At 39.2% G+C, this 19,134-nt stretch overlaps 1 protein-coding gene across 2 annotated transcripts in view; it reads left to right on the top strand.

Moving 5' to 3' along the window:
• The window catches only part of Slc4a1ap (solute carrier family 4 member 1 adaptor protein), a 35,604-nt gene that overhangs the window by 15,423 nt on the left and 1,047 nt on the right, over positions 1-19,134 (top strand). The window contains exons 6-13 of one of the 2 annotated variants that reach the window (XM_008838863.3): positions 2,500-2,660; positions 3,333-3,402; positions 3,766-3,952; positions 8,466-8,577; positions 11,572-11,812; positions 12,683-12,769; positions 13,612-13,673; positions 16,566-16,635. In XM_008838863.3, coding sequence (XP_008837085.1) covers positions 2,500-2,660; positions 3,333-3,402; positions 3,766-3,952; positions 8,466-8,577; positions 11,572-11,812; positions 12,683-12,769; positions 13,612-13,673; positions 16,566-16,635 — 990 coding nt within the window. The remainder of the gene's footprint in view (positions 1-2,499; positions 2,661-3,332; positions 3,403-3,765; positions 3,953-8,465; positions 8,578-11,571; positions 11,813-12,682; positions 12,770-13,611; positions 13,674-16,565; positions 16,636-19,134) is intronic. The other variant, XM_008838864.3, reaches the window with a different exon arrangement.

Below are 19,134 nucleotides of genomic sequence, written 5' to 3'. Positions count from 1 at the left end.
AAGCCCATGTGACCCCTGAGGAACAGATCCTCAAATGGCCTTAAGTGTAAATGACCTTAAGAGTAAAACCAAATTGGATTATCTGGGCCAACTTTATGGCCTTAAACACCTAAAAGGAAAGTATAACCAAAGATTAAAGGGGCCAATATAATTTCTTAAGAGTCCATATGCATAGCTAAAGGCTACATAACAAGCAACAATGCCAGATAGGAGATACCTTCTTTTGAGTTGTTGGCCAGCGTGGCCCAGGGGACACCCAGATAGTAACCCAGCATAGAACTGGGAAAATGAACAGCAGACCCCAATCTTATCTAAAGGAATATTGACACATGACTGCTGCTAGATGAGAAACAGCTGACCTTCCTAAAAGAAAGACCTCTAGACAGGCTGACTAGTTTCACCAGATGGAAAAGTAGTGGGGAACAACTGGGGGTGCTGACATCATAGCAGATATTGGCAGGGATAACAGAGTATAAGGGCTCTAGTCGGGGGAGGGAGGGTATGGGAGGTGCCATATGGGAAGTGGGTGAACTGTTGAATAAGATGGTTTGTGATGTTCTGTGTGATACACACACACACACACACACACACACACAAATCAACAATTTTAAAAAATGAGTCATGAGCTGGAGAGATGGCTTAGCGGTTAAGAGCACTGGTTCTCACAGCGACCCAAGTTCAAATCTCAGCACCTACTTGGCAGCTAACACCTGTCTGTAACTCCAGTTCCAGGGGATCTGACAGCTTCTTCTGTCCTCTGCAGGCATTGCACGACACGGGTACACTTATCTACATGTAGGCAATACATGCATACACATTAAAAAAAAAGAATTATATTTGAGGAGGAAGCATAAAAATTTACATCATGTTAATTAGTAGAATTGATAAACATTACCATTGAAATCTACCCGATGACTTCATAGACATACACAGGTGCCGAGGATCCGAGTGCAACCGATTATGACTAGTAATAATCAGATCATACAGATTAGAGATGCATGCACCAACATCTCAGTGTTAGTAGCAAAAACAATGAGTCTTTCTTTAAGAAACAGTATATTTTAAAATGAAATGAAATTTTCTTTTAAAGGTTAAAAACTCATTCAAATCCTGTCTTGTAAGCACCAGGACCTGAGCGCAACACCCGTAACCCAAATAAAAAGTCAACATTGTATTAATTCAACAGCAAACCTAAAAATTTTATAGCCACTTTTGAAAGAGATGTATCTTTGCTCTGGAAACTGTTATTGAATATGTTAAAGCTGTAATGAAATGCTTCTTCTAAAAAATAATAATAATAAATAAAATATGAAAAAAAAAGAAGCAAAGAAGAAGCTGGGTATGATGGAGGCAGAGGCAGGTAGATCTCTGAGATCAAGGTCAGCCTGGTCTATGTAGTGAGTTCCAAGCTAGCTGGGGCTATAGGGAGACCCTGTCTTCTTTTTTTGTTTTTTCCTCTTTTTTAGAATTTACTTTTATTTTATATGTATGAGTGTTTTGCCTACATTTAAGTGTACCCATTTCATACAGTGCCCATGGAAGCCAGAAGAAGGCATCAGATCCTCTGTTTGTAATAGCCATGTGGGTGCTGGGAACCAAACCAGAGTACTCCGCAAGAATAGCCAGTGTTCTGAACTACTGAGCCATCTCTCCAGCTCCTGGAGACGCTTTCTTTAAAAAAAAAAAAAAAAAAAATTAAAAAAATTTACATAAAAAAGAAAAATGTAATACAAAAAATAATGTCTTGGGTTGGAGAGATGACTCAGCAGTTAAAAGCACAGGCTGCTCTTGCAGTGGAACCCAATTAGGTTCCTATCACCTACATGTTAGTCACATGGTGACTAACAACCATCCATAACACCTGTTCCAGGGGATCCAGACCCCTTGTACACATGTCATACACTTACATACATGCAAGCAAAACACTCATACACATAAAATAAATAAAATTAAATAAAAAATAAATTTTAAGTAGGGTGATCGCTCTTTACAGGAGGAATATGTCGACTACACAGAAATCTTAGAAGTGGAAAAAAAGTTAGTTCCCTATCTCAACACCCTAAGACATTTGTTTATAGTGTCTTAAACATTTCTGTGCATAGATGAATATATGTTTAGAACCAGATCCTGGGAGCTGGGCATGGTGGCACATGCCTATAATCCCAGCATTTTCAAGGCAGATGCAGGAGGATAAGTGTAAGTTTAGGACTAAGAGTGGGTCCTGAGTCTCCATCCCTCTTTTTAGACAAGGTCTCATATATCCCAGGCTGGCCTCCAACTTGCTGTGGAGCCAAGGATGGCCCTGAACAACTAACTCTCCTGCCTCTACCTCTCAAGTGCTGGGATTATAGGCATGTGCCACCACACCCAGTTATGTGGTTCTGGGGATCAAACCCAGGCTTCTATGTGCTAGGCAAGCACTCTACTAACTGAGTTATGTCCCCAGCTCCTAGTTTTCTTTTCTTCTTAAAACTTCATTATGAATCATTTTATCTTTAGTATCCCGAAAGAGGAAAGCCAAGAACTGGGAAGATGAAGATTTCTATGATAGTGATGATGATACATTCCTTGATCGGACTGGCCTAGTTGAGAAGAAACGTTTGAATCGAATGAAGAAGGCTGGGAAGATTGATGAGAAACCAGAAACTTTTGAATCACTGGCAAGTAGCTGTTTTTGTGATCATTATGATTTTTAAAGTGGTATCATAGAAATGTAGTACTGAGGTGTTTTTGTGTTGTCTAAATTTAATGGTAACAAATAAGTAGTGTTATTCAAGTTGAGAAAAAGATTTTACTGCTAGAGACTTTTCTCCGGGTTTATATTAGTCCATTAATGGACATTCTTTGAATATGATGCTATTTCAACAAAAAATGTTTCAAGTTTGGGCATTTATAATGAAATTGACTTTAAGACTCTAACATTTAAGAGCAGTTAGAAGAATTTGGAGGAGTATAGGATGATACTGGTCTAGAATAATATGTCTTCATGAAGTTGCCATCATGTGGTGTGCTTTTAACACTATGTTTAGCCGTATTCAGTGCTTAAAACATTATCTAACATCTGTCTTTTTGATTCCTCAATCAATGAAAACAAATGAGTGCTTTCTTTTAAGATGAAGTTTCAGTTGTTCTATATAATTTGAGTTCTTTAATTTAGAAACTAATTTAGCTAGAATAAAATTAACAAATGAAAATTATCAACTACATAAGGACTGGGCTTAGATGGACTCTAAATTAATCCTCCTAAAACGTCTAACAATAATGAAAATAGGAAGATGATAAGCATAGTCTGAAAGGAAAACATTGCTAACCTGTTGATTTGGGCATTATAGGTTGCAAAGTTAAATGATGCTGAAAGGGAACTCTCTGAAATTTCTGAGAGACTTAAGGCCTCAAGCAAAGGTAAGACTGTCATCAAATATTTATTCAACTCCTATCACATAAATACATATATAGTACATTGTGCTAGTAGGTATTAGGGCTTCACTGGCTAATGCATATAGACGTTGAGGTTTTCCTAAGGAGTAATGCAGCATTTTAGAGCCAGAAAAAAAATTACAAATTGTTTGGTTTAACTTCTTTTTATTTAATAGTTGAGGGAAATGAAGCCAAAACCACTTCTCAAGGTCTCACAGCTAAGAATTGTTGGTTTACTCCTAGTATCAATGATGTTCACTGTTCAGCTTTGTTTATGGAAAACTTTGACTTAATTTGAAAACATTTGGGCCATTTTTCTAAACATATATTATCCCATTTTTTGGACAGGTCTGTCAGAGTCACCATCTCAGGATTCCTTAGATGCATTCATGTCAGAAATGAAATCAGGGAGCGCATTAGATGGTGTGTCTCGAAAGAAACTTCACCTGAGAACTTTTGAACTAAGGAAAGAGCAACAGAGACTTAAAGGGTTAATAAAAATTGTAAAGCCAGCAGAGATTCCAGAACTGAAAAAGTAAGTATACTATTAGTTGTATTTGAAAAATTTTTTTTTCGTTGAGGCAATGTCAGCCTAAGCTGACCTCAAACTGACTATGTAGCCAAGGATGACTGAATTTCTTCTTTTTTCTTTTTTTTCAATATTTATTATTTTTATTTTATGTGTATGAGTGTATTGTCTACATATATGTAAGTGCACCTGTGCCATGCAGTGCCCAGGTCCTCTGCAGAGCAGCCAGTGCTCTTAACTGCTAAGCCATCTCTTCAGCCCCAAATTTCTTCTTTTTTCAAATACTTATTTATTGTGCACCTGTGAGTGAGCATGTATAGAGATCACAGGACAACTTGCAGGAGTTGGTTCTCTCCTTTCATTGTGTGGGTTCTGAGAATTGAACTCTGGTTATCAGGTTTTTGTGGTGAGTGCTTTTACTCACTGAGCCATCTCTCTGGCCTGACTTTAAACTTCAGATCCTCCTGCCTCAACTTCCTAAGTGCTAAGATTTAAGTATGTACTACCACATCTGGTTTTATATTTGAAATTTTAAATATGCTTGGTAGCATATTTAGCAGTTGGGGTTATCCTTTTATCTCCTTATTTAATAGTTACAGAATTGAAATATAAGCAAGGAATATTCTATTTTGTGGGGTTGTTTTCAGTGCTGAGGGTCAAACCCAGATCCTCATAAATGGTAAGCAAGTGCTGCACCTCTGAACGATATCCCTCATCCAGAAAACCTTTAAGAACAGAAGGCAGTAGTTTCATAGTGCCTTCATTTGTGAAATGTAGATTGCTAGAGAACTTTCAGTGGATGATATATGGATTCTAGGGTCATCGGAATGCTGTGAGGTTTTAATTTAGTCTTTTACTATAGAATAAATTTATTTTAAAAGTGATAATCACAAAAGGCTGAATTCTCTAATCTAGTCAAGATAAGTAGATAATCAACCACCCAAAATATGAATGCACACATAGGCACAAAGAAGCTGGGCATGGTGGGTCACATTTGTAATCCTAGCACTTGAGAGTTAGAGGTAGGAGGATTAGGAGTGCAAGGTCATCCTCAGCTATGTAATGAGTTCAGGGACAGCTTGGGCTATATTATATAGACCTTGTCTCAAAAACCATACGAAAAAGAAGAAAAAGAAAAAAACAAATCATTTAGGCATTTAGGGCTAGGGATGTAGCTTAATGGCAGAATGCCTGTGTGTATAGATTCTAGGTTCAGTTCCTAAAACTGAAAAAAGAAGGGGAGGAAATGCATCCAAAAAAAGATTTTTTTTTTTTTCTTTTTTGCGACAGGGTCTCCCTGTAGCCCCAGCTCCCTGCTGTCCTGGAACTCGCTCTGTAGACCAGGTTGGCCTCGAACTCATAGAGATCCGCCTGCCTCTGCCTCCCGAGTGCCGTGTACCACCACGCCCAGCAAAAAAAAAAAAATTTTAAGGGGCTGGAGATGGCTCATTGATAAAGAACACTGGCTGCTCTTGCAGAGGATCCAGGTTCAGTTCCCAGCACCCACATGGCAGCTAACAACCATTTATAACTCCAGTTCCAGGGGATCCAACACCTTCTGACTGCTGGGCATTGCACAGTTTAGGTCCACTTACTTACATGCAGGTTAAAACAATCATGCACATAAAATAAAAAATAAATTTAAAAATGCAAATGTGTCTTAATGACTGTTGATCTAGTGATTTACTTTCTAGAATTATTACTATTTTTTGAGACATGGTCTCACTATGTATCCCTGGCTAGCCCTGGAACTCACTGTGTAGACCAGGCTGGTCTCAGACTTACAGGGATCTGCCTGCCTCTGCTTCACAAGTGCTGGAATTAAAGGCATGAGCCACTGTACCTGGCCTATTTCTAGAATATTGTCCTTTACATACTTAGGAAATGGTGAATATTGTTTATAATAGCAAAATATGAGAAACCATATAAATATCAAGAGGAATAGTCAAATATAGATGTACGATAGAATGCCACATAGCTATTAACATAAAGAGGCAGTTTATATAAAATGTGGAATTATTGTCAAAATAAGGATCAAAAGTTGTTTTTTTTGTCTTTATTTTTTGAGACCGTTAGGGTCTTCCTGTAGCCCCAGCTGGCCTGGAACTCACTATATAGACCAAGCTGGCCTTGAACTCACAGAGATCTGCCTGCCTCTGTCTCCCAAGTGCTGGGATTAAAGGCATGTGCCACACCTGGCTAAGATATATTAAATAATAGGATAATGTGTGTAATGACAGTGGTAAGGGGAAATATATAGGTAAGGAGGTCATAGCTTATGTATACAGATACATTCAGTCAGGTTCCCTAAAAACAGTCTCTGAGCTGGGGATTTGTCTGCAAGTGATTCACTGAAAGAGGGCTCTTGGGTTCTCAGGAGACCCCTGTCCTGGAGTGGAATAAAGAAGAAAGATAGGGTAGGGGAACAAGCTGCAAAGATGTGGTTTTAACAGTTTACTCCCACCACAGATGTAGAGGCCAGGGGCCTGGGCTTGACCCTCCCCACCCCCAGAATTGACTGCCTGTGACTTAGGGAGCACAAGCAATTCTGAGAAAGGTATAAATATAGACCTTAGCAGTCCATATCTGTAGTAGCTAGTCTTTCTGTTCAAGGGAATCTTAGAAGGTTACTAAGGGCCACTGCTTCTCTATCTCTGGAAACATTTATAAAGACATGATAACATTAGTTGTCTCTGGAAAGGGAACTGGGTGATTAGAGGACAGCAGCCAGAGGGTGACTTTATAGTATGTATACTTTACACTTTCTAAGTTGTGAACACGTGAATAAACATGCTGTTAACATATACATTTTTTAAAAAAAGAAAAAGAAAATCTTACACTAAATAGTCATACTGTTTTAGGTCTAAACTTATGGTAGTATAGTTACAATTTTAGTCTTGAATAGCACATTACTAGAAAATTGAAAATCATATTAACAATTTTATTGTGGGCTGGGCATGTTTGTACATACTTGTAATCCCTGTGCTAAGGAGGCTGAGCAGGGATCACAAGTTTGAGGCCAGCCTGGATTAGAATAATGATTTCCAGGCCAGTGTGGAATACAGAGCAAGACCCTACTGTAGAGACTCAGGTCTGCTGGTAGATGGCGAAATGAGTGCAAGCAAAGGACTCAGCTCTCTGATGGAGGAGAAGAGTGAGTTTAATTCTTTAGCAGTGCCTCTTTATACTCTCAAAACTACAGTCAGAAGCTTGATGTCTGTGCCAGAACACATGAATTAGTTTCACAAAGAACAAAGCACATTCTACAGGTTTACCTTTAATCAGTAGGCTACAAAGAGTATGTTAGTTTCTTACACAATCTATAGATTTTAACGATTTCTAGGAAGGCTAGTCAGCTGGTGATTATGTTTAACATTAAACAGTCATCCTATGTCTTGCAATACCATGACTTGGACTTAGGATGTTTTTCTCTGATATATGGCTAAGGCAGCATTCCGCCAAGCCCAACTTTCTTGTTTTCAAGAAATGTCCGGTCTTCATCCCTGACTGTTCTTAACCTCTTCCTTGCTGTTCTCCTTCACCCTGCTTAGAAACAGACAGGCCAGGCATGGTGACTCATGCCTATAATCTCAGCACTTGGCTATAAAATATTCAAGGCTAGCCTGGGCTACACAGCAGGTGCAAGTAAGTTAGCCAGGGCTGTATCAAAAGCCCTGGCTCAAAAAGCCAAAACCAAACAAAAAGTAATTGAATTGCAATAAAACTGTTAAAGAAAAATCTCTACTTTGAAAAAAAGTATAGATTAGTGAAGATTAATATCTGATGTATTAGGCATACAGGAGGCAGAAGTTTAGAATAGCATAGTTCTCACATCAGTGTGGAGGAGAGGGAGAGATTCCTTTTTTTTTAATGTGTATATGTCTATGTGGGTATGCGCATGTGTATGTGAGTGCCCGCCGAGGCCAGAGGTGTCCCCTGGAGCTCGAGTTACAAGCAGCTGAGAGCTGCCCAATGTGGGTGCTGGGAACCATCCCAGAACTCTGGTTCTCTGGAAGAGCAGTGTGTGCTTTTAACCACTAAGCCAACTCTCCAAACCCTAAGGAGAGATTCTTGAGAGGAAGGGTCTCAGCAGTTGGACCTTGATGCATTTCAGAAACAGGTGCCTGGAAGTTGTCAAGTAGAGTTTAACTTGGCATCTGCCTCCTTATTGTTTCTCTCTTGGGCAGAGTTAGGTTAAAGCAGAGCTAGCTGAACAAGGGCTTGTCATAGCCACACTTTGAAGTCAAGAATGATAATTTTGTATGTTAGGGGTTCCCATAGTTTAAAATTGAATCTATACTTAGTCATTCTTGATGCTCTTTTTCTTGAGAATGATGAATGTTAGAAAGTTTCAAAGCTACAGGTAAAAAGCTATGAGTATAGCTATCTTTTTTTTTTTTGAGTCTCATCACTGTGTATCCCTCGCTGACCTGGACCTCACTCTGTAGAAAAGGCTGGCCTTTAACTTGTAGAGATCCACCTGTCTGGAAAAAATACCTATAATTGTTCTTTCTTCTAGAACTGACCTTCAGACTACAGATGCAGAAAACAAAGCTAAGAAACTTACATTGCCTCTCTTTGGTGCCATGAAAGGAGGAAGCAAATTCAAATTAAAAACAGGAACAGTAGGGGTGAGTTGTGAATTAGAGTGTATGACATGGTTAGCCATTGAGCTATTCCTGAGCTACTTTTTTTCTTTTGAAAATACAAATGACTTATTCTCTACTTATGTGAAAAAGACTTTGGCTTAGTATGATCATATTGTTCTCAGAATTTGTTGGATTTTTTGTTGTTGTTCAGCTTAGGGTTATCAAGAATTGGTGAATTGGGCTGCAGAGATGGTTTAACATTTAAAGTGCTTGCTGAACAAGTGTGAGGACTAGACTTCAGATCCAAGAACCCAAGTAAAAGTGATGCGTGGTGGTCCTGCATACACCTGTAACCCTGGCACTGATGTGGGGCTAAGACAGGATTGCTGGGACTTGCTGATTGACAGTTTGGCTGAGCTCTAGGTTCAGCAAGAAACCCAGCTTCAAAGGAATAAGGTGGAGTGTGATAACCTCCTCTGGCCTCCATGACTGTGTATAGTCACATGTGTGTATATACCACACATACACAAAAGAACTGAAGAATTAATTCATGCCAGTCAGTTTGTAAATAACTGATTTGTAAAGTTTGTACTAGTTTATTTCTAATGAATGTTATATTTAGGAATGGGGCTCTTATATGAAATATTTTTAAGGTGGTTGATAAATGTAATATTCAGGGTCAATTTAATTGTTAGTAATGAGTATACTCACCCCTGCCATATGATTTTCCATGTTAATTTAGTGCTTCCAGTATCTTCCATGTAGGAATTACTGTGTCATACAGATGAGAAAATAGAGATGTGAGAGCCTACATCACACCATCACTGTGTAACTATTATCTTTTGACTCTCCTGTGTGCATATCTCATGATGTGTGTTTTTGCTTTATGTACACTTCTGTTCATTGGTTGAACTTTTTAAAAGATTTTCATCACTCCAAAAAGCTGAGGCTTGCGTATTACTTTGCTAAGGCAGCCATAGCAAAATACCATAGACTGAGTTGCTTAAGCCAAAACAATTCAGTTTGAACACCTTGAAAAATTGACTTTCTCACAGTTGTAGATACTGAAAGTCCACAATCAAGATGCTGACACAATTGGTTTTCTCTGTGCCTTACTGATGGCTGTCCTTTTGCTGTCCTTTTACGTGATTCTCTCTCCCTCTCTTCTTCTCTCCCTGCCCCCCTCTTTTCTTTTGAGGTAGGGTCTCACCATATATCCCCGGCTGGCCTGGAATACAATATATAGACTAGGCTGGCCTCATACTCATAGAGATCTATCTGCCGCTGCCTCCAGAGTGCTGGAATTAAAGGCCTGTGCCACCACACCTGGCTTGTCCCTCTTTTCTGATGGCATCAGTCATAAGTCATATTGACTTAGGGCCCATTGCTTCTCAGCATTTTGGCTAAGATACATGTGGCCTAGTGCCTCACCCTGAATGCCTCATTGTAACTTAATCACTTTAAAGATCATAGTCATCTACAAATAGGATCACATTCTGAAATATTAGAAGTTAGAACATGACTTTGTAGAAAAAAAAAGAATAAATAAAGCTGTTTATAGTGGTATACACCTATAATCCCTGTACTTGGGAGGCTGAGACAGGAGGATCTCAAGTTCCAGGCCAGCCTGAGCTACCTAGCCAGGTTGTCTCAAAAGAAATAAGCAGACAAAACAATTGGACTTGAAACACCTTGAATTGGGATAAACTGCCCTCTGGTGGCAGAGGTCTGAGGTCCCAGTTAGATAATGAGGTGGATGATGATGGAATGTATGGGGAGGGGCGTGTTCAGGTTTTAAACAGAAGAGAAATACCTTCTTAAAATGCTTTTTAAAGGCGGATTCATGACCTGTTCCTATATTTAAAAATAGTAAAGACTTAGCTAGTAGCCCAGGATTATAATTCCAGCACTTGGGTAGCAGAAGCAGTAGGATCACTATAAGTTCAAGGTTCAAGGCCAGTCTGGACTTTATGGTGAGTTTCAAGCTAGCCAGGGCTGCATAGTGAGACACTGTCTCAAAAACAAAAGGAAAGGAGTACGAACTGTATATTTCTTGAGAAGATTCCTCTTGAAGATTTTTTAAAATATTTTATTTATTATTTTTATTTTATGTGTATGCGTGTATTGCCTGCATGTAGGTAAGTGCGCCTGTGTTATGCAGAGCCTGCAGAGGATAGAAGAGACTGTCGGATCCCCTGGAACTGGAGTTACGGACAGTTGTTAGCTGCCATGTGGGTGCTGGGATTCGAACCCAGGTTTTCTGCAAGAACAAACAGTGTTCTTAACCGCTGAGCTATCTCTCCAGCCCTTGAAGATTTCTTTTAAAGAATTTTATTGATTATTTTTATTTTCTGTGTATTGTGTGCATGTATGTAAGTGCACCCATGTCATTGCAATATCTGTGGAGGCCAGAAGAGGGCATTGGATTCCTCTGGAACTGGAGTTACAGATGGTTGTTAGCCACCATGTGGGTGCTGGGAATCGAACCCTGGTCTTCTGGAAGAGCAGCCAGTGCTCTTAACTGCTGAGCTATGATCTAGCCCCTTCTCTTCAAGATTTTATAAGGTCCATTAATGTATAACAGGGTAGAATTCCTGCCACTATTACTCACCTAGAATAATGTTCTGTTTTCCTACAAGTTGCTTCAGGTGTTTTGTATTTAATAATCTTGTGTCTGTGTATGTGGTACTGGGAATTGAAACTAGAGCCTTGCACATGCTAGGCAAGCACACCACCATTAAGCTATATACCCAGGCCTGTTTGCTTTTGTTTTATTTTGGGGTGCTGGGGATCCAGTCCAGGTTCTTGTACATGCTCTCCAGCCTAATAATCTTTGGCCCTAGAAATTACTGAAAACAGTTGTTAAGATCCATGAATGGACAGATTTCATGTCGAAGTCCTGCTTCTAACAGACTTTTGGGGGGTTGATTAACCTAGGGAGATTGCATTCTGTACATTTAGCTTAACCTCTTAGAAGGGGTTTCTCTCTTTATCATTATGTAGAACTACTTGTTCATGGTTATATCGCCTTCATAGAAATTGCCCCCCAAGCGTCCAGAACTCCCTCCAGCGCTAATGAAAATGAAGGATGAGCCTGAAGTAGAAGAGGAAGAGGAGGAGGAGGAGGAAGAAGAGAAAGAAAAGAAGGACCATGAAAAGAAAATGGAGGATGGAAGCAATAGGCTGCTGCAGGAGCCAGAGCCCGATCCAGAAACAGCAGCTCAAGGCCGGAGTGCACCCGCAGAGCCCTTATGCTCTAAGGAAGCGAGAAGCCATGGTAAGAGCTTTCTTTTCCTGTGCTGGTTAGTGGGCACAGGATGAGTTGAAAAAAAAATGAAACCACTTCTTGAATGTGTGTATGTATATACACAAATAAATAAATGAATAAATAAATAAATTTTAAAAATATATATAATTTGTTGTTGTTACAGAGGACCAAAGTATACATGTGTATGAAAATAGGATAGGTTTTAGGCTTTAGAACTTTGCAGGGGGGGGGTGCTTTTTTAAAAATATTTTATTATTTTTATTTTGTGTGTATGAATGCATTGCCTGCATGTTGGTAAGTGCACCCATGTCGTGCAAAGCCCTCGGAGGACAGAAGAGGTTGTTGGATCCCCTGGAACTGAAGTTACAGACAGTTGTTAGCTGCCATGTGGGTGCTGGGACTCAAACCCGGGTCTTCTGCAAGAACAGTCAGTGTTCTTAACTGCTGAGCCATCTCTCCAGCCCCATGTTTTTTCTTTTTTTTTTTTTTTTTTTTGAGACCAGGTCTCACTATGTAGCCTTGGCTGGCCTGCCTGGATCTTGCTATGTAGATGAGGTTGGCCTAGAACTCACAGAGATCCACCTGCCTCTGCCTCCCGAGTGCTGGGATTAAGGGCGTGTGCCACCACGCCTGGCTGATGTAGGAATATTTTAAAGACTTTTGTTAAGTATTGCCAGTAAATTTTATTTTAAAGATGTGTAAGTGGAACTTTGGTGGTTCTGTTAGACTTCTGGAGACACATTCACTGAAAACCTTACTAAGGTTAGTTGAAAGTGAGGGGAGTGTAACTGGATGATTATGTAGCTGCTCTTGCTTGTTTTGTTTTTTTGGATTCTAATAGGAATTAAATAACAAAAAGCTCTGGCACTGCTTTTATAGAATCCATGTCTCAAATAGGCCAAGTGGAACAGAATAAAGATGGTCAAGAGATGAACAAAATAGCTTCACCACCTGAGGAACCTTCTGGTAAGTAGTGGAGCAGACTCCATTGCTGCTTTACACATAGGTGCTACCTGGCTTCTTAAAGAGAGTTGGCAGCAACTGCCTTGTAAAGGGAGCAGAAAATGGCCATACAAATGCTAGGTAGGTACAGCACCAGGGCCCTAGATAAAATGAGGATGTACCTGTGTCATCTCATTTGCCTTTTTAAAAACTCCTAGTCTACTTCCTGGGGTTCCCTCTGTCCCACAAAGCAGCTAGTGCCTTGGTGCTTCTCTCTGGCCAGATAGAAGAAGCATCTTGAGTATTACATCTCTCAGAGTCTATTATGTCCTACCATGAAAGTGATTCAGAACCTATGAAAATAAATTAATTGTAAGTGTCCTACTAGGAAGGCTCTTTTTCTATTGTTTTTGCCTATTACAAGTAGACTTGGGATAATAAAAGCAGTCTCATCACATTCAAGCATATAAAATAGTATTTAAAAACAAAGATGAAGTAAGGGAATAATTCTCTTTATATTTAAGATTTATTTTATCTTTAAAATTATGTGTATATATGTGGGTATGTGCATGTGAGTGCAGTGCCCACTGAGGCCAGAGGTATCAGATCCCCCTGGATTTGAAGTTAGAGGCATTTGTGAGCTACCTGATACGGATGCTGGGGACCAAACTTGGGTCCTACCGGAGCAGTACATGTTCTTATCCTCGGAGCCACTTCTCTAGCCCTTAATGTACATTTGCAGTCATACATTTATCACTGATATTTTCTTCAATAATTATAACTATTTTAGGAGGAACTTTTTTCTGTATGACTTTTTCTGAAAATGGCTATTTCTACTTTTTTTTCCTCCATTAAATTATTAACAGAAACTGAATATGAGAAAAGCAGAGATGAATTAAAGAAGAAGAAAGCTCTTGGTCTAGGCAAAGTAAGTGCTTCACTTCTCTGAATAAACATCAGTTCCCTATTATGGCTCTACCTTTTGGAGAATACCTCAACAGAGTTCCCGGCAGCCTTAGTCCCTTCTCCTAGAAAACTGGATTATCTTTAATTTTTATTTTTCAGTTCTAGCTACCCTGCTCATCTGCTCTATAAGCTACCTCTTACTAATTTGTTAATGTTTTTCATCTTTGTACGAAATGCAAAGGGCATTTGAATAACATGTTCTTATCTCCCTCCTTTTGTTACACAATAAGCTGTAATTAATGTACTCCATTCTGCATCATATGTTTTTCAATCTATCTTGGAAATCATATCAGCATATCAAAAACAACTTCCTACTGCATAGATGGACCTCATTTAACCAGATCCATGTAGATGGACAATTGGATTGTTTCTAGTCTTTTTTTTTTTTTTTTTGAGACAGGGTCTCTCTGTAGCCCCAGCTGTCCTGGAACTCACTATGTAGACCAGGTTAGCCTCAAACTCACAGAGATTTGCTTGCCTCTGCCTCCCAAGTGCTGGGATTAAAGGTGTGCACCACTATGCTCAGCCTTTTAATTCTAATCTCTTTAATTTTATACTGGTGCAGTAATCTTAGGTGTACATAATTTAGTGTGGATATGGTAAGCTTCCAGAGGTGGGATTGTTAAGTTGTGTCAGGGCCCTCAAGATCATCTTGAGATAATTCACAAACGGAGTCATAGGACTCAGCATATGGTTGTCCTTGCATCTATGATTCTTTACAGCAAGATACCAGGCACAGTCAGCAACAGGAAAAGGCACCTGGGACAAACCATATATAAAGTTCAAAGGGTCCTCTTCCACTAGAGACACAGGATGTGCTTAATTCCCCTAGCAATAAATTGTGACAAGTGTAAAATGTTGCTAACTGGAGAAACTCATTAGAGACTCAGTTCCAGTGATTTTTGCTGGGGATTGGTTATGTATGGCATTTCTTGCCCAGCCTGTATCCAAATTCCATACTTGCAGAGCAAAGCATAACCACACTGTATATACAATAGAGGCATGGTGACCCACCCTTATCAGTTAGGGCAGTAATCATCTTCCTCAAATTCAAGGTCCCAGACTCCAGCCAGAGAACAACCTTGCAAACAGACCTTCAAAAGATGGCAGGCTTGCCCTGTTATCCTGCACCTAGGTCAAAAGCAAATGTTTTAAGCACCTCTGTCTGTGTATATTTCCCACCCCCTTTATCTTTCTTTTTTTTTTTTTTTTTTTTTTTTTTTGGTGTGGGGGGATAGTTGGTGGATTGCTTTTCTGTTATTTTTTGCTGTTGACTGGGACTTGCTATATAGCTCAGGATGGCCTCCAACTCTCAAGCCTCCTGCCTCAGCCTGCGAAGTGTTAAAGCTCCCTTTATCAAGTCTTATATTGATGCTATAGAGTTGACTCAGTCAGTAAAGTGCTCACTGGGCAAGGATGAGGATCTGGGTTCAGAACCCTAGCACCCATATAAAAAGCTGATGCTGCAGCACACATCTGTACTCCCAGTGCTGTGAAGGCAGAGACAAGTGAATCCCTGAAGCTCCCTGACCAACAAGCCCATCCAAATCAATGAGCTCCAGGTTCACTGAGTGACCCTGTCTAAATAAATAAATAAATAAATAAATAAATAAATAAATAAATAAATAAATAAATAAATAAGGTAGAGGGCCAGTGGGATGGCTCAGCAGGTAGAGGCACTTGACCTGAGTTTGATTCCTGAAACCCACATGTGATTCTCACAACCTGTGCTCTATCCTCCACATGTGCCCTAGTGCATGCTTTATGCGAGCACATATATACACACACATAAATGAATAAATAAATAAAATTCTAACAAAACTAATAAGGTGGAGAGCAGTTGAGGAGGATAGCTTGATGAAAAAAAAGTCAAGACTCAGAATGTTCCGCCAAATTGGTTATTAATATTAAGATAATTATTAAAGACTCCTCTAGTTTTTGTTTGTTAACAGATATAAAGACAATAATTCTTTAAAAAATTATTTATTTTTTATGTGTATGAGTGTTATTCCTGCATCTAAGTGCACCTGTCATGCAGTACCGGTGGAGGACAGAAGAGGGTGTTGGATCTCCTGGAACTGGAGTTACAGACAGTTTTTAGCTGCCATATGGGTGCTGGGATTTGAATCTAGGTCCTCTGCAAGAGCAGCCAGTGCTCTTAACCACTGAGCCAACTCTCCAGCCCAACACAATAATTCTCTGAGGGGGAGTAGGAGACATGGATTGGGGAGGAAGTCTGGATGTGAGTGGGAAATGTATGAAATTTTAAAAGCTCAATAAAAAAAAGTTTAAAAAAAAAAAAAGTTTTTGAGACAGGCATGGTGGTTCACACCTGTAACCCTAGGCAGGATAATCACAAGGTCTAGGCCATCCAGAGCTATTTAGAGAAACTCTGACTCAACAAACAATTCTCTTTTTCTGTTTCTTTTCTTGTCTATTTGAGATAGGGTCTCCCTGTAACCCCTGCTGGCCTGGAATTCACTATGTAGACCAGGCTGGCCTTGAACTCACAGAGATCCGCCTGCATCTGCCTCCTGGGATCGAAGGCATGCATCCCCATACCCTGCCATCAACAAACAATTCTTTTAAAAAAAAATTTATTCATTCATTCATTTATTTTATTTATATGAGTGTTTTTGCCTGCATGTATTTAAGTGCACCACATGCCTGCAGAGGCCAGAAGAGGACGTCAGATTCCCTAGAATTGAAGTTATGAATGGTTGTGAGCCACTATGTAGATACTAGGAACTGAACCAAGGTTCTCTGTAGGGGAAGCTAGTGCTCTTAACCACTGAGCCAACTCTCTAGCCCCAGACAATTCTTTTGATTAAAATAATCTATTTCTTCATTGCAGTTTCCACCTATACTTTCTTCCAAATATCCTGAAGATGACCCAGACTACTGTGTATGGGTCCCACCTGAAGGTATGTTTTTTATTTGAACTTTCCTCTATGATTTCTTCATATTTTTGAATAGATAATATATATATTTAAGGTTCAAGTTAAGAAAGTTATGAGTATGTAGTAATAGGTTTCCATTTTGATTGGATTAAAGGTTCTAAAGAAATACATCAACCAAATAGAATTCATATATCCTATACAGACTCTTACTTTAGAAAACAACTATTTTCCGGGCATGGTGGCACACACCTTTAATCCCAGCACTTGGGAGGCAGAGACAGGCGGATCTCTGTGAGTTCAAGGCCAACCTGGTCTACATAGTGAGTTCCAGGACAGCTGGGGCTACAGGGAGACCCTGTCTCAAAAAGACAAAAAAACAACCTGCAGAAAAAAACTTAAAAAAAAAAATTATGGTAGTACGTGATGTATCTCTGTTGGTAGAGTGCTTGTCTAGCATTCACAGAACCTAGCTTCAATCTCTGATACTGCCTAAACCAGGCATGTTGACAAATCCTTGTAATCCTAGCACTCCGGAGGTGGTGACAGGAGGATCAGAAGTGCAGGGTCATCTTCAACTACATATAGCAAGTCTGAGGCCAGCCTGGGCTACAGTACAAAAACAGTAAAAGTAAATTAAAATAAAATGAGCCAATCATAAATTTGATTATAGTGAAAAAGAAATTTTTTAAGTCTGAATGATGTTAAGTTATGGTTTTTGGAAATGTCTTTATATTCTAGACATACACAGAACTGTTAATAGATGAAGTGACATCTGATATTTACCTTTAAATAATCTGGTAGTAGAGGATAAGAGAAGCTAGGGAAGGATAATAGACAAAGTACCATAAATTGGTCATTATTAAGCATGAGGTTTATTATATTTTTCTATTGCATGTATTTAAAATTTTATTAACAGAAAAAGATGTTAGATTGTACCTCAGCCACTCACTTTTCATCTAAAGACAAACAACTATGAGGTTCTTATTTTTATGTATTATAAAAAATGTCCTTGGGACTGTTAGCAACATACTCTGTTCCAAAGGCCAAAAATGTCAAAAGTATTTGGGAGCTTGTATCTAGTCCCTAATGGGTTACCTCTTCAGAGGGGGGAATGTTAGAGTACCCAAAAGCCCCATAAAAATAAATAAATGAAAAGAAGGAAAAAAAAAAAGAAAAAAGTGATGGGGAGATATGGGTGTGTTGGAAGGGAGGGAGTGGGCATGGATTTTATCAAAACACCTTATATGCATGCATAAAATTCTCAATAAAGGTTTTGTAAAAGTTAAAAAAAAAAAACCTATCTAGGCAATAAAGTGTATTTCATCACTTTTCTATAAAATGGAAGCATATTCAGCTTGCTATTTTGTACTTATCACAAGACAGATACCCAGTTATTCCCAGATTTCTTGTTTCTCTTTTAATTGGCATCATAGTTATTGTAGTTTGTTTTGCTTTTTGGTTATTTTTAAAACAGCATCTTGCTGTATAGTTAGGCTGGACTTGAATTTATAATCCTCATGTATTCATGTCTTTTATGCATGTTGGGATTATAGATATATGCCACAATGCCTGGCTAAATAGTACCATGGTTCTTTTCTATAGTATAGACTTTTACTTACTTAAATAGTTCCCTTAATGATATTTAGTATATTTCCAGTCTTTTGCCATTACAATCTAATAAGTAACCTGTAACATATATAATTTTGTAATATATATAAAATACATAAAGTTCCTATTGAATGAATTAAGTCAGTTTCAGGAAGGCAAATATTGCACGGTTTTTCTCATCTGTGGGTCCTGGACTTTTTATAGATACATAAAACCACATGTACAGAGGACATAAAAGTAGAAGCAAACCTATTTAGGGAAACAAAGGGGACTAATGAGAGGAGAGAGAGCACAGAGTGGGAAAAAATGCTCAAAATACATTATATAAGTGCATAAAAAAAGGGCCTTCTGTAGTACTATGTAATAAATTCTTATTGTTATTTTAAAAAATATTTACCCAGGTGTGGTGTGCATGCCTTTAGTCCCAGCATTGGGAGGCAGAGGCAGGTGGATCTCTGAGTTCGCAGCCAGCCTGGTCTCCATAGTGAATCTAGGCCAGCTGTGCTACAGGGAGATGCTGTCTCAAAAAACCCAAAAAATAATAATTTATTTTATTTTATATATATGAGCATTTTGTCTGTGTGTATATAAACTTACTACATGTGTGCATTGCAGGCAGAGGCCAGAAGAGGGCATTGGATCTCCTGGAACTGGAGTTACTGACAGTGTTAGCCACCATGTTGGTGCTGGGAACTGAGCCTAGGTCCTCTACAAGAGCAGCCAGTGCTCTTAACCTCTGAGCCATCTCTCCAGCCCCTCTAAAAATTTTTAAATGGGGGGCTGGAGAGATGGCTCAGCGGTTAAGAGCATTGACTGCTCTTGTAGAGGACCCGGGTTCAATTCCTAGCACCCACATGGCGGCTAACAATCGTCTGTAGCTCCAGGTCCAGGGGAATCTGACACCCTCTTCTGACC

This window comes from Nannospalax galili, unplaced genomic scaffold, assembly GCF_000622305.1.
Source record: "Nannospalax galili isolate Female #2095 unplaced genomic scaffold, S.galili_v1.0 scaffold3499, whole genome shotgun sequence".
NCBI classification, from domain to species: Eukaryota; Metazoa; Chordata; class Mammalia; order Rodentia; family Spalacidae; genus Nannospalax; species Nannospalax galili.
Note: the sequence above shows the minus strand (reverse complement) of the source record. Positions and strands in the feature narration are given on the sequence as shown.